General features: G+C 34.7%; 1 protein-coding gene across 8 annotated transcripts in view; it reads left to right on the top strand.

Annotated features, from left to right (window-relative positions):
- MIA2 (MIA SH3 domain ER export factor 2) overlaps nt 1-24,271 on the top strand; it is a 100,761-nt gene that overhangs the window by 53,208 nt on the left and 23,282 nt on the right. For 5 of the 8 annotated variants that reach the window (XM_029951228.1, XM_029951231.1, XM_029951232.1 and 2 more), the window contains 11 exons: nt 3,522-3,644; nt 5,452-5,572; nt 6,833-6,879; nt 7,623-7,713; nt 9,162-9,300; nt 14,167-14,268; nt 15,264-15,324; nt 16,084-16,119; nt 19,520-19,587; nt 21,326-21,408; nt 23,035-23,163. In XM_029951228.1, coding sequence (XP_029807088.1) covers nt 3,522-3,644; nt 5,452-5,572; nt 6,833-6,879; nt 7,623-7,713; nt 9,162-9,300; nt 14,167-14,268; nt 15,264-15,324; nt 16,084-16,119; nt 19,520-19,587; nt 21,326-21,408; nt 23,035-23,163 — 1,000 coding nt within the window. The remainder of the gene's footprint in view (nt 1-3,521; nt 3,645-5,451; nt 5,573-6,832; nt 6,880-7,622; nt 7,714-9,161; nt 9,301-14,166; nt 14,269-15,263; nt 15,325-16,083; nt 16,120-19,519; nt 19,588-21,325; nt 21,409-23,034; nt 23,164-24,271) is intronic. The other 3 variants (XM_029951235.1, XM_029951233.1, XM_029951234.1) reach the window with 1 other exon arrangement.

The following is a 24,271-nucleotide window of genomic DNA, read 5'->3' as shown; positions in this document are numbered from 1 at the left end:
CTTCTATTCCTGTATCCAAGACTTGTTCTTTTGTGGTTAATTCTCTTGATTAGCTTCCTGAGAAGTAGGTATAGCAGGTAACTTTTAAAAACCTTGCATGCCTAAGAATGTCTTCTCTCAAGGTCATTAACATTTTGGTTGGATATCTTCTAGATTGAATAGTTTTTTTATTCTTTGAAATTTTGATATTGGTCCATTGTCTTCACTTTCCAGTATTGCTTTTGAGAAGTCAGATGTGATTTGGATTACTGAATCTTTTTTTAGTGATCTGCTCTTTTCCTCCCTGGAAGATTTTAGATGTTTGTTTATTTTGAGAGAGGCAGAGAGAAAGGGAAAAAGAATCCCAAGCAGGCCCCATGGTCAGCATGGAGCCTGACATGGGGCTCAGTCTCAAAACTGAGATCATGACCTAACTCAAAGTCAAGAGTAGGGTGGATGCTTAACTGACTGAGCCATCCACAGGTTCCATCCCTGGAAGCTTTTAGTATCTTTCATTGTTTCTAGTTCTCTGAAATGTCATGATGATGTGTGAGTCTTTTTTCATATTCTTCGTCTGGAAACCCTATCTTTTGATTTAGTTCTGGGAAATTATTTCATGCATTTTCTGGGATTTTTTATATGATTATATAGTAATTATATAAAGATGTCCTTTTTGGCCGCCTGGGTGGCTCAGTCTGTTGAGTGTCTGACTCTTGATTTTGGCTCAGGTCGTGATCGCAAGGTCTTGGGATTGAGCCCCATGTCAGGCTCAGGCTGAGCAAGCTTGAGGTCTGCTTGAGATACTCTCGCTCGGTCTGTCTCTCTCTCTTTCTGCCCCTCCCCTGCTTGTATGTGTGCACTCATGCAAGTGCCCTCTCTCCCCACTCTCCACCAAAAGAAGGTGTCTTGTTTGTTTTCTTTCTTTACAAGTTTAGTTGGCTTATTCTCCTATATTTTTCGATTGTATGTGGTCTTTTTTATTTTGCTTATGCCTTTTCTTAATTTATGGATGATGTGTCTTGTCTTGTTGAGGATATTATTACTATTATTTTCTTTCTGAAGTGTTTTTCAGTTCTCAGAGTTGTTTTGTACTTTGAGTTCCTTTATTTTCTGTTTTGGTCTATGTCTTTTATCTGAGTTTTTTTTTTCTTTAAATGTTTATTTATTTTTGAGAGAGAGAGAGCGCACGCGCGTGAGTGGGGAGGGGCAGAGAGAGAGGGAGACACAGAATCCTAAGCAGGCTCCAGGTTCTGAGTTGTCAGTGGAGAGCCCAATGTGGGGCTCGAACCCCCAGACTGTGAGATCATGACCTAAGCCAAAGTCAGACTCTTAACCTGCTGAGCCACCCAAGCACCCCACTAAGAGTTTCTTTTTAAAGTCAGTTATTAGGTGATTCATGGCAGTCTGCTTATGTAATAGTGAAGCTCTTCATATCTAATTGGAAGCTCGGTATGTTTTATTGGAAGTCTCTTCTTAGGGTAATCTGGGTAGGGTGTTTCATTGGATGATCCCCAGTTGTTGGTATTTGAAGATCATTTTCCACAAGGATAATTCCTCCACATATCCTGTTTAAGAGAGGTAAGCCTGTTTGCCAACAATGAGACAAACAGCTGAGACAGGTAGGGGTTGTTGGTGTGTCAGTATCCAGTAAGTCAGCTTTTACTTTATCCTTTGATGTTTTTAAAAAATTTTTTAAAAATGTTTTTTATTTATTTTTTGAGAGGCAGAGAGAGAGGGAGATACAGAATCTGAAGCAGGCTTCAGGCTCTGAGCCAGCTGTCAGCCCAGAGCCTGACGCGGGGCTTGAACCCACGAACCGTGAGATCATGACCCGAGCAGAAGTCGGATGCTTAACTGACTGAGCCCCCCAGGAGCCCCTGGGTGTTTTCAGTATTTACTCACACTTTAACCTGGGCCAGGTGTCCTGCAGTTACATTTTCCACCTCTCCAGAAAATAACCTTCTAGGTTTTTACCAGACGTGTGTGCGTGTGTGTGTGCATGCGAGAGATGTGGGTGAGCGGGAAGGATGGATGGAGAATAAGCATATATGTATGTGTATGTGCAGAGACTTTGTTTTTTTATTTTTTGTTTTTTTTATACAAACTTTCAGTTAGTTTTCCTCTTTTCAATCCCACTTATACCCATAGCATTAGTGCCTCCCACCAAATTCTAAGCATTTGGGGTTGTATTAAATCAACTTGCATTTGGACTTTCCCATCTTCTATGTAGATTTCAGATTTATCTGATCTGCTGTCTCTCTTCCTATACTTGTATCTCTTTCTGGTTTCCACTTCTAGAATTACCTTTTTCTTCATCACCAATTTTTTTTTTCTTGTGGGTTTATCCTTCTTTTTCTTTTTTTCCCCTAAGTCTCTTAGTAGATTTATTTTCATTTTGGGTAGATTTCAGGAGGAAGTGGTGGTAAACCCTGTGTGAAATTTGCTGTTATAATCAAAACTAACCTTTTCTGTCTTGAAAAATTTTCACCTAGATTGCCTTACTATTTACATCTGCTTTCATCTAACTCTTTTTTAATCACTAAAGTTCTTGAAATAAACTATCCTATATTCACTGATGCCATGTTCTAATAATATACTCCTTCTCCAACTTCTTAAGACTGCATGCTGGGTATGAAATTTCTTTAGTAATTGACTAGAGTTCACGAATAACCAGATTCAAAATTTTTTCTTCAAAAAATCCTTATTTGTTTTTAATCTGTTGGTATTCTCTTATTCTGTTACACATGCACAGAAAAAGTTTAGTTTCTAGTGCTAGGAAAGATGCCTTAGTTTTGCAGAGAAATCCAGTAATTACTGTTGGGTAGAATAGAGTTTTAAAGTTTTAATAAATTTGGACTTCTTTCATAATCTTTCATAATTTGTCCCAGATTAATGGTATCTCTGGAAGGTTAGTTGTCTTAACTACAAAACAGCACATGATTTCAAAAACAAATTTTAGTACAAATAAGGTATGGCATGTTATATAGGATTTAAGGGATGGTAAGAAATGACCAAATCTAACATAAAGCATGTCTCAAAAAGCCTTTTATTTAATAAAACATTACTGTGTAAATCAGTTGAACAGTTTGCGTGTCCCTTACTTTACATCACCTCTCTTGAAAGTTCTTTGAAAACAGGACCCCACCCTTCCTTCCCTTCTTTCCTCTTGTCCAACCCTCTCCTTCCCTTCTCAGCGACACATTGTGTTGTATAACATCTATTAATGTTATCTTTAGGGCGCCTGGGTGGCTCACTTGGTTAAGCATCCACTTTAGCTCCAGTCACGATCTCAGGGTTCATGCATTCGAGCTCTGCATTGGCCTCTGTGCCGACAACTCAGAGCCTGGAGCCTGCTTTGGATTCTGTGTCTCCCTTTCTCTCTCTGCCCCTCCTTCACTAGTGTTCCTTCTCTCTCTGTCTTTCAAAAATAAGTAAGTGTTAAAAAATTAAAAATGGTGTATCTATGTATAAGTAAATTCATCCACACATAAGTATGAAAAATAAGGAGTTGCTTTTTTTCTTTGGTTGGGTTTGAATTTTAGCTTTTACAAGAAGCTGAAGAATGGAAAGAACAAGTGGATCAACTTAATAAACAGAAAATAATATTTGAAGACTCCAAAGCATCTGCAGAACAAGTTCTGTATGATAAAGAAAATCAGATCAAGGTAAATGGGCCTTCTGGTGTTAGTGACTGAGCCAGCTAGAATTTTATAGTAATTCTGAAATTTGAAAATTTATTAGTTTTTTGCAACTTTTATTTTTACAACTTATTTCGTCAACTTAGAGGATGTGTACTTCTTGGGCATTCATTTTAATACGTACTAGTATTATCATCTTGCTCCTAAATGCTTCTGGAAGACTTTTAGATTTGTAGCATATATATCAACATTCTGTGTGTCCTTTTTTTCCTTTCTTTTGTATTTTAGCCTAGGTATTGAATGAAGAAAAAAAAAGAATAATGGATTTTGCCTTTGTCTTTTAAACTGCCATCTGTTTCTATTGATAAAAAGAGATTAGAAAGAATATTAGACATTGGAAAGATGCAGTTATATGTATTGGCTGAATATCTCTAATACCTAGATTAGCTGTTGTATGTATTCCTCACGGAGATGAATACTTTTCAAAAAATAAGTCTATTTGAAACTTGACTCTAATAAGAATATAATAACATATTTCTTTTAGTATTCACTTTTCCTTATTCTTTATTTGCCCTTTCTAGCCCTGTATCCTGTCTTCTCTTTTAAATCTTATGCTTTCAAGCTGTAAAGATACTCAGGTGTGAGTATCAAGTAATAAGATATAAAACTAACACTCTGTAATCCATGCAGTGGAGTGAGCATCCCCATCTTGAAACCTATTCGTTTATGCTCTTAAGGTTGTTACTACGAATGTTTTGAAGATTCCAGCTTTAGTTGTATTCATGATTTGGCATGTTCTTTCATTTTTTCCCCTTAACTTACTCTACAACAAACTTGAGATTCTTCCTAAACAGAACATGAATGAGATGCTAATCTCAAGCTATGTTCAAAGCTTTAGGCCATGTTATTTGTGCCTGCAGCTCTCAAGAGGGAGAGATTGAGGGTAGAAATGACAGAGCAGAGTGGGTTTTTAGGTGTGTCCTTCCACAGGACATGTGGATATGGCATAGTCATTTGATTACTTATAGTGCTAGAAAAATCTTTCTTTATTCAAGAAAATTAAAAAGGGTACTGTTGGAAAACCTTTAATGAACCAGTTCAAGTTCTGTTTTATAATTTTTTTTTTTAATCTCAGTTGAACTCCTCAGCTAGTCATTTACTTGAATAAATCAAATCTGTAAAATCTGTGTTTTTTTTATTCTTTAATTTTAAAAATTTTTATTTTTGAGAGAGAGACAGAGACCGAGTGTGAGTGGGGCAGGGGCAGAGAAAGAGGGAGACACAGAATCCAAAGAAGGCTACAGGTTCTGAGCTGTCAGCACAGAGCCCTATGCGGGGCTTGAACTCACTTAACGAGGAGATCATGACCCGAGCCGTAGTCGGATGCTTAACTGACAAAGTCACCCAGGCACCCCTATGTTCTTTTTATATGTCATGTACCTCACTTGCAGATGTTTGACCTTACACAAAATTTACTCTTATGTTAATGGCCACTTTAATTTGTGGTATGAAAGAATGTAATATAGTAAATATTCTGTTACTTTATAATAATGCAATATATTTAGTAAAAATGGACCATTACCAAGTATTGTATTTGATTTAGGAATAATCTGTTTTGGTTTTTAACCTGCACAGTTTAAGAGTAAATAAATATTATTGTTTTGCAGAGTATTTATGTGTATTAATATCAGTTGCTGAATAAAGGTCATGTACTGGTATCTCTATTGATTGATTTTTAAACTGTAACTACACATTCAGAAGTTGTAAACCAATTAGCAGAAGGCATTATTACCTTCTGTTTTTCTTTTTTTGCCCCTCTTTGCTAAATGTCAAGTCTCTGACTGAACGCTTGATAAAGATGAAAGATTGGGCTTCTGTGCTTGGAGAAGACCTAACAAATGATGATAATTTGGAATTGGAAATGAAGAGTGATTCAGAAAATGGTATGGAGTTGGGTATGAAGTCATGATTCATCCTCTTTTGCTAAAAATGATAAGTAGCTCTTATATTTTCTTTTAGTTTCCTGTGTGTCACATTCTTTATACCAGTTTGGCACATCTTCTCCGTTTGTCTCTGATACTCCATCCCTCTCACACCGTTCTTTATTGTTAAGTTTCAGTTGGAATACTGCTTTTTCAGTAAATCTTTCTCCATCTCCTCAGACAGACTTACAGCCTTTTTCTTGCCTGTTCTTTTTATGTGTTGTTCAAATATTTGTTATAGCAATTTTCACATTGCATCAGAATCATTTCAGGGCCTATATTTCCCTGCCATGTCTGCTAATTGGGTTGGATGGTGGGTAGTTTAAAAAATGAGTATTAAACAGATGAGTGCCTGAGGACACTTTGTATTAGTTAGATGGCTCAGTACTTTAATCTTGGCCACCCCAAATTGTTATCATCATTGCTGAAAACTCACACAGGAGTTAGGTTCATTGTAGCTGCTCCCTCTATTTTCAAACCAATTTCTTTGAAAAGAGAATTTGATGTTGACATAATTATAGATTCATTGGAAGTTGCAAAAAGAGTACAAAAGTGTTTTGTGTATCTTTCACTAGTTTCTTCCTGTGATAGCTCTTCTGACTTTTGTCACCTTTTTCTTTTTTCTCTCTCCACCTCCTGTATAATTAACAAATATATTAAGGAACAGAAGGTATGATTTAAAAATTTTTTTCTTTGATGATAGCATTAATGCATTGGAAGAAAATTACATTCCCATACGGTTGGTTCTGTTTGTACTTTTTTACTTCTGCTTTGTTTTACAAGAAGCAATTCTTGTAATAGAGAATGCATGCTTGTTTAATGTTATTTTAATTTGGAGTATAATTCCACTTAATATTTTGTATGCTGAAGGATCCCAAGAATAGTTGAGACTGTGGACTATATTTGGGTGAATACCAAATTCTTGTTATAAATTTGTTCCTGGAGAGAGTTATGAAGAATCTTGTTTGACGATGTTTTTTGTTTTTTTGTGTTTTTTAAATAGTTTATTGTTAGATTGGTTTCCATACTGACGATGTTATGGTACTTCCAGTGCTTTGTTGTATATCTACTTGGGAGTATGTCCAAGGCCATTCTGCCTTATATCGAATTCTTTACTGTAGCAAGAAGAGAGGTTATAAGGCTCTACTTGCATGAACTAATAAAATCATTTAGAGTCTGTTGTGGCATGGCACTATTTTCCCAACTTATTGTTGTTTTTATTTTTTACTCTAGATAATCAACCAAAAGGAGCTTTGAAGAAACTGATTCATGCTGCTAAGGTTTGCATTAGTATAATAATATAAGATAGAGAAATAGAATTTGGGTTAAACCCATATGTTCTTAGTAACTATTTTAAAAAGTCCATTTTATAGTTAACTGCAGAAGTGATCCAAATTTTCCAAAGTGATCAGAATTTTCTTTATCAGTTGCTTTATTCTTTTTTGTAATAACTTTAGAAATCATATTGTTAATTTTTAGAATTTATCATAAAACATTTTAAGATTTGCACTAATTTTTTTAGATAAGGAGTGAGTTAGCATATTTTCTTCCATATTTCTGTCTAAGCATTTTTCTTCCTCTGGTAGTATTTTTGTATTCCTGTTGCCCCATATCCTAATTTGAGAAGTACATGCTAGGTCCATTTTCTTCTGGTTTATTCCTTTTCTTTTCCATCCCAGTAGTGGTATCTTGAATTTTACTCATCTGTGTGAAGCTGTGGTATTGTAGTTTTAAGGTTACTTTAGTTAAAACTTATGTGTTGAAGGTAAATAGAATGAAAATAGCCACTTTTTATGGATAGGCCATCGATGTTCTCTACCTCTCTTTTTGGCATTTCTGACTATTAATGACTTTGTTAACTTTTCGAGATAGAAGCTGCATTGTTGGTGAATGCATCCTAGGTGATAATTTTATCAAAGTGATAGAACTTTAAAAGATTGGAATGGTATATTGATATTTTTTGTTTTTCCTTTTTTGGTATAATTGATTAATGTTGCTTTTTTCCTTTTCCCATTCTCCAAAGTTAAATGCATCTTTAAAAACCTTAGAAGGAGAAAGAAACCAAATTTACATTCAGTTATCTGAAGCAGATAAAATAAAGGAAGAACTTACAGGTATGTTATCTTTATACTTTTAAAGGCTTTCTAAATAAATACATCTCCTTATACAGAAAGGTACTGTTAATTGAATCAATTATGCAAAGGTCCAATTTGTTTTTTTGAATTTTACTTTTATTTCTAATTTGTGAAAAATTAGTACTGAGTTTTTGTTGTTGGTAAAGCCCTATCAGTTTCTTCCATATCCATATGAAATAAAAATAATGAAATAGTTTATTTATTTTGAGAGAGAGAATCCCAGGCTCCGCACTGTCAGTATAGAGCCCCACTTGGGGCTTGACCCCACAAACCTGATCATGACCTGAGCCAAAACCAAAAATCATACGCTCAACTGACTGAGTCACCCAGGCACCCATCTCCAGTCTTAATTAATGCAATTATTTTAAAAAACATGTAAAATTTGTTTTTATAGATACTTCTTTTAGGTAGGTTAGCAGTTAACAAGCTAAAACTGGTATTTTTCTCCCTAATCTTTTCTTTTTCTAATGTTCATTTACTTTTGAGAGAGAGAGAGAGAGAGAGAGAGAGAGAGAGACAGAGAGAGAGACAGAGCATGAGTGAAGGAGAGTTAGAGAGGGAGACACAGAATCCTAAGTGGACCCCAGGCTCCAAACTGTCTGCACAGAGCCTGATGCAGGTCTTGAACTCATGAACTGTGAGATCATGACCTGAGCTAAAGTCAGTCACTTAACTGATGGAGCCACCCAGGAGCCCTTCCCCAATCTTCTTTTTTAAAAGTTTACTTATTTATTTTGAGAGGGAGAGTTATGGGGGGGGGGCAGGGAGAGAGTGAAAGAGAATCCCAAGCACCAAGCCCAATGTGGGGCTCAAACCCACGAACCAGCAGATTGTGATCTGAGCCAAAGTCTGATGCTTACCTGACTGAGTCATCCAGACAACCCTTTCCAATCTTGATCTGGCTTAAGCTAGCATGACTTCGTAGCATTTCTTATCAGAAGATCCAAAGTCCTGGCCTGACCTATTACGTATATCAAAATTTTGCTTAAAAGGAGGGCTGGCTCGAAATTATTAACTGGTGAACTTTTTACTAGATAAAAACAGGCATTGTTCATCAGGTGGAAGTAGTTCCATAGGGAATACTGAACTAAAATATTTCCCTTCAGAACTCTCATCTCCAAAACCTTCTTGGGAAATTTTACTGTTTTTCAGTTCCCTTACTGAAAATTAAATACTAGAATTAGAATATTGAAGGTTTTAGGAAATCTTGACCTAATAAAAAAATTATAAAAGTTTATATGGTTCTTTAATTAAAATATTAAAAAGCATTTAGGTGAACAAAATACCTTATCAACTTTTTGTTCTTGTTGGAAAGAATTTAATTTATGAATAACTTAATCTTTTGGTAATTTTTATCTTTATAAAATGTGAATGTGTATCTCAAAATATTTACTCCTTTAATTGTGATTTTTAAAAATTTTCTACAGAATGTATCAAAAATCTCCAGATTGAACAAGCATCTTTGCAGTCAGAAAATGCACAATTTGAAAGCGAAAATCAAAAGCTTCAGCAGAAACTTAAAGTAATGACTGAACTGTATCAAGAAAATGAAATGACACTTCACAGGTAAAACACATTACGTTGATAACTCCACTGTATGGCAAATAAAATAGTTTAAAAATAGTGCATATTCAGCTTATGTGACATTCAAAGTGTTCAATTTATGATTGGGTGATATTTCATCAGTTCATTTTTAAGAAAGTTACTTGGTCTTGAAATACATTTTATTCCGAGTCTGATCATTTTTCACTACCTTCCCTACCTTACCTGATTTAAAAAAATTTTTTTTTAATGTTTTATTTATTTTTGAGAGAGAGAGACAGACAGACAGACAGACAGCATGAGCAGGGGAGGGGCAGAGAGACAGGGAGACACAGAATCTGAAGTAAGGCTCCAGGCTCTGAGCTAGCTGTCCGCACAGAGCCTGACGCGGGGCTCGAACCCACAAACTGTGAGATCATGACCTGAGCCCAAGCCAGATGCTCAACTGACTGAGCCACCCAGGCGCCCCTGGACCCTGATTTAAACGCTCATCAGTTAGTGGTTGGTTTACTGAAGCAGCCTCAGAAGTAGTCTCTTTATACTCGACCTCCTCCTGCACAGTTGTTTTCAGCTTTTCAGTGGCAGGACCCTTCTAAAACATACAGCATGGGTATTGTCACTGCCTTATGTGCAAACTCCCCAGTGCCTTCATATCACAGTAAGAATTTAATCCAAAGCTTTAGATGACCTACAAGACTCTGTAAGATCTCACCTTTGGCTACCTCTTTAATTTTAGTTTATTCACTTTCTTTTTCCTTCATTACCCTCCAGCCGCACTGGCCTTGATGATCGCTAGCATGCCAAGCACATTTGTACCTCAGAGCCTTTTGTACTTGCTCCTTCTTCCTTGGACTGGTGTTCCCCTGTGTAGGGTTAAATCCTTCATTTCATTTGGATCTAGGTTCGGGTGTTGTTTCAGACACTCTTTCCTTGGCTACCCTAAGATAATACCTGCAATTCCCTTATTATCTTGCTTCATGTTTCTTCATAGCCCTTATAGTCCTCTGATGATTGATTGGCCTTCCCCGCCCAACATTAAATGTAAACTTCACACGAGAATTACTTTGTATTTTTTTCTTTGGTATTTACAGTGCCTAATACTATGTCTGGTACATGGTGGTTATTCAATAAATATTTGTTGAATATATGAATAAATATGTTTAGTACCTTTATATATTGGATTGAAAGATTCTGTGCATGTGTGTACTGATCCCTAAATGCGTAGATACTCAGAAGACTGTTAAGATATCTATCTGGAAATTCCAGGTTTTCCTTTTTTTTTTTCTTTTTGTTTATTTTTGAGACAAAGGGAGACAGAGCACGAGTGAGGGAGGGGCAGAGAGAGAGGGAGACACAGAATCTGAAACAGGCTCCAGGCTCTGAGCTGCCAGCACAGAACCTGATGTGGGATCAAACCTATGGACTGTGAGATCATGACCTGAGCGGAGGTCGGACACTTAGCTGGCGGAGACACCCAGGGGTCCCAGATTCCGGATTTGCAGTACCACTATAGGACATATTTTTCATCATAAAAGGAAATAAAATGTTACTTGATTTAATTAACATAATTTCAAGCCCCTTTAATGAAAGTTATTACAGTTGATCTCCTCGTGTATAGATTCTGTATTTGCAAATTTGCCTATTTGTGAAACCTTTTATTTCTTTTTTTTTTTTTTTTTTGAGAGAACGAAAGCATGCTTGTGTGCATGTGCAGATGGGGTTTAGGCAGAGGGAGAGGGAAAGACTCAAGCAGGCTTCATGACCAGCGCAAAGCCTGACTCAGGACTCGATCTCTCAACCATAAAATCATGACCTGAGCCGAAATCAAGAGTCGGACACTGAACCAAGCCACCCAGCCTTGGTTTAAAATAAGTAAAAATTTATTTAAAAATTTTTTTTTAAATTTTCATTTATTATTTAGAGAGAGGGAGACAAAGTGTGAGTGGGGGAGGGACAGAAAGAGAGGGTGACCCAGAGCCCAAACTCATGAACCATGAGATCATGACCTGAGCTGAAGTCAGATGCTCAACTGACTGAGCCACCCAGGTGCCCCGTTTGAAAATTTTTTTTAAATTTATTTTTGAGAGAGAGAGAGAGAGCGAGCAAGTGAGCGAGCAGGGGAGGGGCAGAGAGAGAGAGAGAGGGAGACACAGAATCCGAAGCAAGCTCCAGAGTCTGAGCTGTCAACACAGAGCCTGATGCAGGTCTCAAACTCACAAGTCATGAGATTATGACCTGAGCCAATGAAAACTTTTTTTTAATGTTTTTTATTTATTTTTGAGAGACAGAGAGAGAGACAGTGAGAGCAGGGGAGGGGCAGAAAGAGAGGGAGACAGACACAGAATCTGAAGACAGGCTCTAGGCTCTGAGCTAGCTGTCAGCACAGAGCCCGACGCAGGGATCGAACCCATGAACCGTGAGATCATGACCTGAGCCGAAGCCAGATGCTTAACAGACTGAGCCACCCAGGTGCCCCTGAAAACTTATTTTTAACCTAAAACCAGTACTTAGGAGCTTTAAAGGTCATTCTCAGACATGCACAAAATGGCAGGAAAGTGTATGTTCTAAGTCTTCCTTCTTATTTCAGGTTTCATTTTGTAAACAAGTGTCCTTTTTGCACTATCTATAGTGCTACATTTTTGTGCTTTTTGTTGGTGATTTAGCTGTTTTATTGTATTTTGTTTTGTTTTGTTTTATTTTTTTATTTTATTGACTTAGCTGTTTTAAAATGGTCCCCAGGTAAAGTGTTGAAATGCTACTTAGTGTTCCTAAGTGCAAGAAGCCTGTCGTGTGTCTTAAAGAGAAAGTACATGTGTCAGAGAAGCATGAGTTCAGCATGAGTTACAATGCTGTTGGCTGTGAGTTCATTAGTAACGAACCAACGATATATGTTAAATAAGGTATCTTTAAACTGAAAAACCGAAAACAGGGTTACGTATTATTGAGTTGATGAAAATGCTGTGATCAGAGAACACAGAAACCTAACTCTGTTTCCTTCTAACTGTTTCCTTTAAGAGTAATTCTTCAGTATTTGCTAATTTAGGATTCGGGGTGACTTTCTAGAACATAAGTAGTGAGAATGAGATTCTGTTTTATATATTTGGAAACTGGTAGAAAATACCAACATTCCCTTGCCATCAGGATGACGGGGGATTTGTTAAGCTCTGTCATTGCAGCTTGTGTACTTGAGTTAGTCTTTGGAATCCATTAATAAATTGAAAACTTGTTGTTCATCATGGACTTCTGGGTCACTTGGGACTGCCCAGGACATGAAAGAGAAATAAGCTTGACTAAATGGAAGCGCTATAGAGTGGATCACTCTTGGCTTCTTTCAGTATTAGGAGTGGACTCTTCTTTTTGGGTTAGAGTAAAAGATACGAGTAAAATTTGGACAGAGAGGGGATTATTTTGAAGTGAAAGGAATACTTTTGAGAATATATTTTGAAGAAAATAAAAATATATGGCTGATAGAATTCTAATGAGGAATATTTAAAATATCAAGAAAAAAGGTGTTGTCTGTAGATGTTTGAGAGCTAGATTGGGAAACAGAATAGAATCCTGGCTCTGTGTGTTGTTCGCATTGTGATTTCATCAGTTCATTATTTTGAAATGTCTTGAATTTCCCAAAATACTGTATATTCCATTCTTACATTTAAATTAAAACATTCATCACTCAAATATTGGAGAGAAATGAAATAGTATGGCATACAAGTTTGATAATGTTGCTTTAGATATTTGAAGTAGATATGATTTTTTTTTTGATCATATCATCAGGCTTCTTTTATAATGCCATTTTCATCATTAATAAATCTACCCAAGTTCAAGGAGAAGGTTCATAGACTTCTGGCCATTTTTTAATCTAGGGTTTATAAAAACACACATTCTTCCATGTCCAAGCCCATTATACTTTCATGCTTTTTCTAAAGAGATGACTTCTATTTTCTTCTAAATCTATGAAACGATTGACCTGCGGTGTGCTTCTTAGCAACTGGTAAGGTAGTTTGTGGAATATCAAGCATTTACTGCTGTTCTGTAGGATTTTTTCAGTAGTTTGTCATGTTCTTCTCCAAAGTTTATGGGGAGGGGAAGACGTTCACATTTAGGACTCCAAATGTGTTTTCATGTGGTGTTCAGTAAGCATTTTTTGAGGAACCAGTGTTAGCGATGATACCATGTGAAAAAACATGGGTAATAGAGTGTAATAGAGTCACTACTTGCCAGCTCTATGCCCAATTTCACTTAGTTTTTCTGTGCTTCCCTTCCCTTCTTATAGAGCTGTTGTGATAATTACATAGGGTAATAATACATGTAAAAAATCTTAGAACAATTTCTGGCACATGCTGGTGGCTCATTAAGTTTTTATTAAAAGAACTAGAAGTCATAAGTAGGACTACTAGTACTATTTTTATTTACTTTGGGTTCATTATACTTTTTTTTTTAATGTTTGTGAACTGTCCTAGAAGCCTAATCACTATGTTAATAACTTAACCAATTTAAAAATTATAGAAATTCAGTTCATTACTGGTGACTTCTTGTCTAATAAGTGTAATGCTGCTTTATACAAGAAGGCTTGATAAGTAATAATAGTCACGATAGCTTTTACCAGTATTTACCTTTGATCTTATTTCAATGATAAAAGTCTTATAGAAAACCCATGAATCTTTTATGTTAATAGTACTGTATTAGACAAGAAGGTTTATAATTTGAGTTTGTAATATTAAGTTCCATGCCAGGAATATTTACACAGCTACTTTTTTTTCTTGCATGTGATGTTTTTAGTGGTGTTATGCAAATTGTTTTATGGGAAGCCCCAATTGTGGTATTATTAAAAAGATATAATTGATTATCTTATGACATACAGTAAACAAAAACAATACTTTTTGTTTCAAGGAAATTAACAGTAGAGGAAAATTACCGATTAGAGAAAGAGGAGAAACTTTCCAAAGCAGATGAAAAGATCAGTCATGCAGCTGAAGAGCTGGAGACCTATAGGTATTGAATATTTTTTTTTTTTTACTCTTTTGAGGTGGGGAGGGTATCCAAAAACCTAATGCCAGGAAAAATAATAAAGGTACCTCCAGAATAAACCCAAGATATTTGTCATTATTTTCCATTTGGCTGTCTTACTGTATTATGCAATTATATAGAAAATATAAAAAGGAAAAAATGTTTTCCTTTCAGTGTACATGATTTTATTTTATTTTATTTATTTAATAGTTTATTATCAAATTGGTTTCCATATAACACCCAGTGCTCAGTGTACATGATTTTAAATCTCTCACACATTGAAATAGGATATCCTATTTTATGTTAATGTCAAGAAATTTATGAATAGTCATGAAATACAAGGTTTTTCCTCTTTGGTTCTAATGGGGAAGAACATATACAATATTAATGAATTTGAGAAGTATGCCTCACAAAGAAGAGTGAGCCACTTCTGAAGAAGTGTTGATAAGTCTGTTTTTTCCTTTGGTTCATTTGTCATTAGTTCCGTGGAAATAATAGAATACCTACAGAAAATAAGGGGCAAGATTTAGCAGTAGCCCAGAGTTGTGATATTTCATTTGGAAGAGTAAACTTAGATTTTATCCAAGAGAAGAAATTATATTATTAGTCGTATAAAGTAGTAACATTTTATTTCACAGGCTGTTAATTTCCTAGAATTCTGTTAAGATTACAGACATCTGAATAATTCTTCCAACTTCATGCTTCTTAAAAATAAAAACAAACCAGTATCCCATATAAATCTTTGTATAACCTTTAGTTTTACCCAAGTAATAGTACTCTTAAAGCATAATTAGTGTTAAAATTATATTAGGAAAAAATATACTACTTTAGGACCTCTTAAAGGTGATTAGTGTAGAGTTCTGGAGTTATTTTTACATTAAACAAGGCACACTAGGTGTTTTAATTAATATTTTCAGTAGACATAGGGTTTTCTGTCATTTCTTAGTGCATGTTAATAGTAGAATGATTATTCCTTGTAGACAGCGAGCCAAAGATCTTGAAGAAGAATTGGAGAGAACCATTCATTCTTATCAAGGGCAGGTATATCTGTGTGTGTGTGTGTGTGTGTGTGTGTGTGTGTAAATTAGAACAATTCTGATTTGTTGGAATTGGTGTCTCTGTTTTGATGCAGGAGTGTAGTTACTTGATGGTGTTCCACCTCTCTTGAGGTTTTGTATGTGGGTGTGGAACATTTATAGGGAGCCAAATATTCTGGAATAAAAGACCTTGTTTATTTATTATTATTAAAAAAATATTTTTGGGGAGAACTCAAGTGGGGGAGGGGAATATGGAGTGGGGCAGAGAATCTGAAGCCAGCTCTGCGCTGACAGGCTGATAGCAGCCAGCCCAATGTGGGGCGCAGACTCACAAACCACGAGATCATGATCTGAGCCACAATCAGATGCTCAACTGACTGAGCCACCCAGGTGCCTCAAGAGACCTTGTTTAAAATTGCCATGTTTCCTGCTTCTTTGGGAATGTGGAGTAAATAAATAAATAAACATATCAGCATTGGGGTCTCATATTCACTTGGACTAGTTATCTCTTAGCAACTCATTGTAGTTCATTATTGCGTAAAACAGAAATGCACTAGGCAAAAATTGTCTTTACATTCAGTTTTTGTTTTAAAATGTGATAGAGTAGATGATGTGTATATGAAAATTTGCGTTAAAAATGTTACTGACTTTCAGAGATGCTTGAGTTATTTTCAGGTTTATGAGTTGTGCAGTAAATCATAGTGGTAATGTGAGATGTTTTACTTAAGAAAATCAGTAGTATTTTAATGAATTTCTTTTTCAGATTATTTCTCATGAGAAAAAAGCACATGATAATTGGGTAAGTATTAAATTCTCTTTGTCAGATTGTTCTTTTTTTCTAATTAAATGAACAGTTTAAAAGGTATACTTTCACACCAAAAATTAAGGTAGTATTAAGTTAGTTTCTTTTAATTTTTCTGGTAGTGAAACTATGTTCTTTATGAACTGAATACTTGGTTAAGTTATTCACAAAATCTGATTTTTCCTTCTCTGCTTTTACTTTGCAAGGAGCTCATACTCTCTTTGGGGGAGGTGATGGTAGTGTTCATGGATTGTGTGAGAGCACTGGATTGCCACTAATTACTTGTGGGCAGCTTAAAATTACTGGGCCTGTTTACTCATCTGGAAATCAACAGATTGAACTAAGTGATATTGAAAGCCTCTTCTAGTTGTAAAAGCTATACAAATCAGTTATCTGATTCTCAGTGTTGAATTACTTAATGCACATCAAGAAAAAGATCATCATGGTAAGTGGCATGTCAGTGCTCCAGAAGAACTATATGAGGAAATGATAAGGATGCAGATTTTAACTAATTGTGAGAACGATCCATCTAATACGTAGAACTGTTGTAACAGCTGGTCTTTGGAGGACTTGTTCCTAGGAGTCTTCAAGCAGAGACAGTTGGCACAGTGGGTGAATATGTGGGGTCTGGAGTCAGCCAGTTTTGGTTGTTATCCTGGTTCTATCCCCTGTAACAACAAAAATTATTGTTTGCTTACCTGTTGCCTTACCTATAAGAGAGACATATCAGTCGTACCTACTTTATAGAGTTATAGTGATGAATAAATCACTCACGTAAGGCTGTTGTCCAGGTGCTTGACACATAGTAAGCACTCATTATATGTCAGCTGTTATTAGACTCCTGTTAAACTGAAGCTTGGGAGGTATTTCTTAGTGGTGGATGTTTCTTGGAGTGGGATTCCAGCATATGGTTAATCTCTTAATGTGAAAGGCACTGTACTTAAAGGTATTTTTTTTTATTACTCATTCAATCCTTATAACAACTCTATAAAATAGGTATTATAATTTAAGTTTTACAGATGGAGAAACAGCCCAAGGTCACAAGATCAACGAATGAAGAGTAGAAATTGAAATTCTGACTTTTTAGATTCTAAATCTGTGGTATTTCTATTACTATACACTGAATTTCTTGTTTAGTACATGACATTCACATTATGTTAAAACATACAAAAATACACTTAATGCCTCAAAATGAAGATTTTCTTAGGTTTTGTAAAAGTTTATTCAGTAATGTATACTCACTGAATAAAAAGTTCAGACAATATAGGAAAGATATATAAAGAAGTAATCAGCAATATCAGTTTCATTTATTCTATACCTTAAAAATTATATTTAGACATAAGTCACAAAAATGTGTTAAAAATGAAATTATACTATATAGTGTTTTTATGTTCTTGCTTTCTTAATATATTGTAGATATCTTTCTGAGAATATTTTATAATTTATATAAACCTTTCCCATTTGATAAGTGTTTAGTTTGTTTCTCCTTTTTTACTGTTATAAATAATTTTATAATTTTGGATGTTACAATATTTATTAATAGGATAATAGTTAATATGATGGAACATTTCTTTGCTTCATCCTATTAGAGTTATTCTTTTCTTCCTTTGAACTCATATAATACTTTTTGTTTATCTGTTTTGTGGCAAGTACAGTAGTTGTCCTTAACACAGATTGGGACTTCTTAAAATTGGGACTATTTCTTTTTCCTTAATAGCTGTACTTAATAGAATGGTTTTTTCATATTGTAAGTAATATCTGAGTACAGTGTGGTCATTCAATGAAATTATAGTTTTATATAACCTTTGAAGTGTAAGCTTTCAAAAAGCCTGTAATCATTTAGCATCTCTTTTTTCTTATATATCTTTTGAGGATTTATCTTTAATATCGATAGCACTATAATCATAGCAGGGTTTACTTTTCTTGACTTAGTAACTTTGCCTTGTTTTTTGTCTTATAATTAAGAGTAAATATATAATACTGTACTGTGTAGAAAACATTTAGAAGTAGTTTTGGTTCTGTTATTAAAATGCATCGTTAAATGAATGAATTAATATTTTATTAACTAAAATTGTTATGTTGTAATGCAGTTTTTTGTTAGTACAGAATTGATTATATAGTTATATACTAGAAAATGATTTACAATGGGATCTTTCTGATAATGAATGCTAATATATAGTTAAGTTATGTTTGTGTGTGTGTGTGTGTGTGTGTGTGTGTGAGAGAGAGAGAGAGAGTGTGAGTGCTTACCGTACTTTATTCTTTGGCCAGTTAAAGTCCATTCTAATGTATGGTTCACAATTTTAAGTGAATACATTTGATAGAATAGTTCTTTTAGTTTGTAAAAAGTGATGGTTCTAGATTGAGTTATTTGCCTTTGTGTGGTAGATACATTTGCCCCAGTGGATTGCATTACTTTGGCCAAGTTGATACTCCACACACTGCTGCTGTCTACCTGGAGAGTTCACAGATTGAGTGGGAAACTGATAGTATTCCATACAAGTTTAACCTTTGCCCACAAACTCTTTAGGAATATTGGATGTTCTTGGTGTTTATTATAAGTGTAAGTTTCTTCCTGATAGCATACATACTCTGATTTTCTAAAAATTTTAAAGTTTATATATTTGTTTTTGAGAGAGAATGCTTGTGCTGGCGGTAGAGGGGCAGAGAGAGAGAATCCTGAGCAGGCGTCATGATGTCAGCGCAGAGCCTGATGCAGGGCTGGATCTCACAATCTGTGAGATTATGACCTGAGCCGAAATCAAGAGTCAGATAGATGCTTAACCAACTGAGCCACTGAGGCACCCTGAGTCTTTTATTAAAGATCACTAAACCAATGTAAAAGATTTTGGGAATATGATCTTAACAGTGCTGTGCGCTTAACAAACAGGCTGCATACTTTGGTTTTATTCAGCCGTTTAAAAAAATGACCTGTACAGGTATGTTGTGAAACTGTATTAGACCTTTATGGTTTCACAGAATTATAGTGATTTCTCTGCAGAGTTGGCTGTGTTTTATAGGCAGCGTACCTATGCCTGATGATCCTTAGACTCCATTACCATCTACCCTACGCTTGGGTTCTCTTACGTTGCTTCTGTCATGTTATTTGGATAGTAACAGCACCAAATAGTGCTAATTCTTGACTTCACATCTAGATAAAAGCATTCATTGGCAAGTACCTGATCAAACTTTAGTCTTAGACTCATGTCTTCTGGTTATAGGGCACTCATTTCCTTTAAAAAAAATTCCCTAAGTTAAAAATTTTTTACATTGAATTTATTGAAATGTATACTGATGTGATTGTGGTATTTATGAATGCTTATCTTTGATTTTACATTTGTATAAGTGTTGTTTTAAAAACATAATTAAAAAAAATAAAAATATTGTTTTCTTTAAGTTGGCAGCTCGGACTGCTGAAAGAATTCTTAATGATTTAAGGAAAGAAAATGCTCTTAATAGACAAAAGTAAGTATCTTGGTGGGAACATTTTAAGCTTTAGTTATTACTTAATTTTAAGTTGTATTTTATTTATTATTTAATATTTTTATAGGGACAAACAAAACTTACAGTGAAACCAGCATATCTAGTGGTGAAATATTTATTTTATTACAAGGTACTAGGTTTTTGGTTGAAACATTTTTTCTTAGGTTACTTTCACAGAAGTAGATTGTTTACATGTTCTTCTGTAAAAAACATAACTTAAAATTGTTTTTTTAATGTTTATTTATTTGAGAGAGAGCGTGTGAGCAGAGGTGGGCAGAGAGAGAGAGAGAGAGAATCCCTAGAGAGAGAGAAAATCCCAAGCAGTAGTGCAGAGCCCAATGTGGTGCTCAGTCTCATGAGCTATGAGATCATGACCTCAGCTGAAATCAAGAGTTGGCCTCTTGGTGGCTTAGTCGGTTAAGTCTCTGACTTCGGCTCAGGTCATGTTTGTGGGTTCAAACCCTGTGTCAGGCTCTGTCTGACAGCTTAGAGCCTGGAGCCTGTCTTCAGATTCTGTGTCTCCCTGTCTCTCTATCCGTCCCCCTCTCATGCTCTGTCTCTCTCTGTCTCAAAAATAAATAAAACAAAAAAAAAAAAAAATAAAAGAGTTGGCCTCTTAACCAACTGAGCCATGCAGGCACCCCTCCCCCATTTTTTTTTTTTTTAACTACAGTATAGAAGACAGTTACAAGGGATGGAAAGAGAAAAGACAGATCTTTGATGTAGTAATTCTCAGAGTAGTGACATCTTTTAGTAGATACGGGTAGAATACATTTTTATTATTTCTCTCATTCTCTGGTTTTATTGTATTGGGTGACATTGCCAAACAATAATAAAATGAAAGAATAAAAGTTTACAATGTATAATTGAAGGAAAGAATAAATGCTTTTCTACATCTCTTCCCAGATGTTATAATTTCTTGCCAGAATGAACTATTAACATTGTCCAATGTCTTTTTGCTTGTCTTTTTCTACTTTGAAATTAAAACTACATACTTAACTGTTCTATTTCAGATCTGATGGTCAAGAACTAGAAATAAGATTCTGTTAAAATGTCACAATTTTAAGATAAAAGGTTTAGGAGTGAGTTCACTGAATTCCTATTTTATGTTGTGATTAGAATCTGTGGGTAACATTACAATGGAAAGTAGACTGATCCAGAGCTAGGAGCTCTGTGTTTTAATCCTGACACTTTAATTTTGAATAAATCAAGTAAACCTTTAGCTCAGTTTCCTTACTTGTAGAATGATACATTAGAACTGATTGACCTTGGAAAACCCTGCTATTTCTAAAGTTTGGGTTCTGCGTAATAGTATTCATTGAAGTCTAGTTTTGAAAACAACAAAACAAAGTGATTTGCAAACCTCAACAAAACATCACTATCACTAGGCAAAAGGAAACCTGTTACCTCAAAATAAGTACTGGTGTAACAGAAAGGTGTTTTGGTCAGAATATTTATTTGTTTAGTTATTTGTTTATTTTGTTTTCTTTCTTAATATTAATTCCAGTGTAGTTAATACACAGTGTAATATTTCAAGTGTATGATATAGTGATTGAACTATTCCATATATTACTGGTCAGAATAATTTTAAAGGATTTGTTTCTTCTACGTAGATATTGAGATAGTGAAGAGTTTGTTGTACTTGGAAGAGGCATTTTTCTTGAAATGTGGGTGCTTTTCTTGGATGAGTAACTTAGAGATGTTTGTTCTTCATTTGCAGATTAACTGAAACAGAGTTTAAATTTGAACTTTTAGAGAAAGATCCTTATGCACTTGATGTTCCAAATACAGCATTTGGCAGAGGTAGTTTTTTTTTTAACCCTCGTTTAAAATATATAATATATGTATATATTGTACATACCTTTTATATTAGTGTAAATTAATACTGTTATTTATATATATTTTAGAATTTGGAGCCAGGATTCTAATCTGAGTTCTATCAAAATCTCCCAAGTTTCTGAGTTTTGTTACCCTAGCGATAATGTAAATAATTGCTGCCTTTATTTCTGAATGGGCTTTTGTAAGATAATGTGTATTTAGTACGTTGAGCTCTTTGAAAAGCAAAGTGAATGGCACATAGTAAGATACTCAATAATTTTTATTGGGAGAATGAGTAAGGAGTGCTTAAATGGAATAACATTGTGGCTGTTTACATATCTACTACTCTTTGGGATTTACTTGAATTATAAAAATAAGAATGAAAGCAGTTGTTTTTAATTATTTAAAAGTATCAATTAAGAAGGTGGGAAAACATTAATAATCTGAGCTTTGCTTGCTTTAATTACCTCCAAGAGAGGACCAGGTCTTTGGAAGGTGTATTTAATATTTTTGTCTATTCATTTTAATGAGTTAGCATCTTTAATGATCTCATACTCTTCCAAATAGTTTACATTTTTCAAAATGATTTTTGGTTGAATTGGAATTAAGCACCTAAGGAAGTAGAAATAAATCTAACTTTATGTAGGTTTTTAAATAACCATTTCAAATTTATAAAAATCACTTTTGAGAGTCTAATTTGATTAAAAATGAAAGTCTGTTTTTACATTAAAAATAGATTATTATTAATTTCAAATAGTAATGTCTGGAGTAGGGGGGCAATTATACAGAAAAATTCTTGACTGAACCCAATACAGAAGTATTGGGAAGATTAAATGATGCTTTGATCTTTTGTTATAACTCCATTTGACCATTATATAAGGTAAATAATAAAATTTAAGATGTTTAAAACGTATTATTTTGGTGGTATTTAAGTTTGCTTTTTGATGTTGTTGATTTTTAATCTTTGGAAGCATAATCATTACTTGGGAGTGGTGAAGTTTGTAAAATGATAGGGCTCTTGGTTATATGGTTTAGAAAGTGATTTGTTTCATGAATAAGTATATGTAAACTGAATTTTCAGTGGTAATGAATTAAAAGTTTTTTCTGATGCTTCAGAGAATTTTGCATTTCTATTTTCAAAATCTGAGCTTTACTCAAATAATTCATGGCCCAACATGGCCCAGCCTATCTGGCCCTAGTTTATTTAAACTGAGTCCTTCCATATTACAACTCACCAGCTGAAATGTCTGGAAGCATCCTGCCATTAAAAGGAAAACCAAACAAACTTCATGGCCCCCAACCTTCTTATAGTTCTAAAATATCACCAATATCCTTTGCTTAATATTGTATGGCTACTTAAGTGTATTAGTTACCAAGAGGATAATGGTTGTATTGACTACAATGTCCATTTGTAGACAGACTTTAATCACAGGGTTCCATATTTAATTCTATCCCGTATTAATAAAACTCAGGGCATGCTAAGTGTTTAGGATGTGGATTAAACTTAAAATGACAATAAGGTGACCTGATGGAAATTGTTGAATGGGATTCTAATCTATAGTGTAGCTAACTGAAACTATGAATTTAAATATGCTGTTTTAATTATTCCAGAGCATTCCCCATATGGTCCCTCACCATTGGGTCGACCTTCATCTGAAACGAGAGCTTTTCTCTCCCCTCCAACTTTGTTGGAGGGTCCACTCAGACTCTCACCTTTGCTTCCAGGGGGAGGAGGAAGAGGTATATTGTTTAAACATCTTTATTACTCTGGATTTTTTCCTTACTTTATATTTTCATTTCAACTTCTCTTTAAAATGATCTTTAAAATAAATCTTTGGAAAATACAGGCATTCCTTGCACTTATTATGGGTTATTTTTGTTTGGAAAAGGAGTTCTATGAAATGTAATTTTAATATATATTTCTCTTAGAAACAGGGTTTATAATAGATTATGTTTTGGTCAAGCACTTAATCTTTTTAGATCCTTTGACATCTTAAAAACTATATATTATACTACATAACATAACACTTTATAAAGAATACGTAAAATATAATGATATAACCTAACACAAAATTTTATTTTAACAAAAAATTATTTATTTTTTAATTTTTAAAAATGTTTTATTTAATTTTGAGAGAGAGACAGCATGTGCAGAGGAGGGTCAGAGAGAGAGGGAGACACAGAATCTGAAGACAGACTCCAGGCTCAGAGCTAGCTGTCAGCACAGAGCCCGACATGGGGCTCGAACCTACCAACCGTGAGATCATGACCTGAGCCGAAGTCAGATGCTTAACTGACTGAGCCACCCAGGCGCCCCTCACAAAACATTATTAAAATGTAGAATTTCTAAAATCTTTTTTTTTACTTCATTATCATGATCTTATTTTAGAAAATCAAAAAGTGAAACAAAGAACATTTTTTTTAGAGTGGAGTAATTCAGAAGTACTGTCTTGTATGTAGGCAGAGTTTTGATGGGAGCCTTAAGGGAAACAGAAATGATTTGTTAATACTTTGAGAAACTGACCCCAAGTTTGCTTTGTTACCCTGTATGGGTTTTTGCAAATTTTAGCAGCTACTTCAAGCCTGTGCATTCGCTCTTGGTCTTTCTCCATTTACTTCATCAGCTCTCATCCTGGTGTTACTTGTGTACCTGGAGGTTTCCTCTTTTGATTTCTCACCTCACTTTGTCAAGTTGCTTTAAAGTTTTCCCTTGAATTGTGGCAAAATTCAAAGGTAAACAGCACTGTTCATTCCCAAGTCAAAGTCTTAGGTTTGTTAGCCCCAAATCTGTGTTGTATAAGAGCTAATAGCATTCTTCATCAGTGTTGTGTATTCCCCCCTTTTTATC

This window comes from Suricata suricatta, chromosome 9, assembly GCF_006229205.1.
Source record: "Suricata suricatta isolate VVHF042 chromosome 9, meerkat_22Aug2017_6uvM2_HiC, whole genome shotgun sequence".
Classification (NCBI taxonomy): Eukaryota; Metazoa; Chordata; class Mammalia; order Carnivora; family Herpestidae; genus Suricata; species Suricata suricatta.
This window is presented reverse-complemented; position numbering and strand designations above follow the sequence as displayed.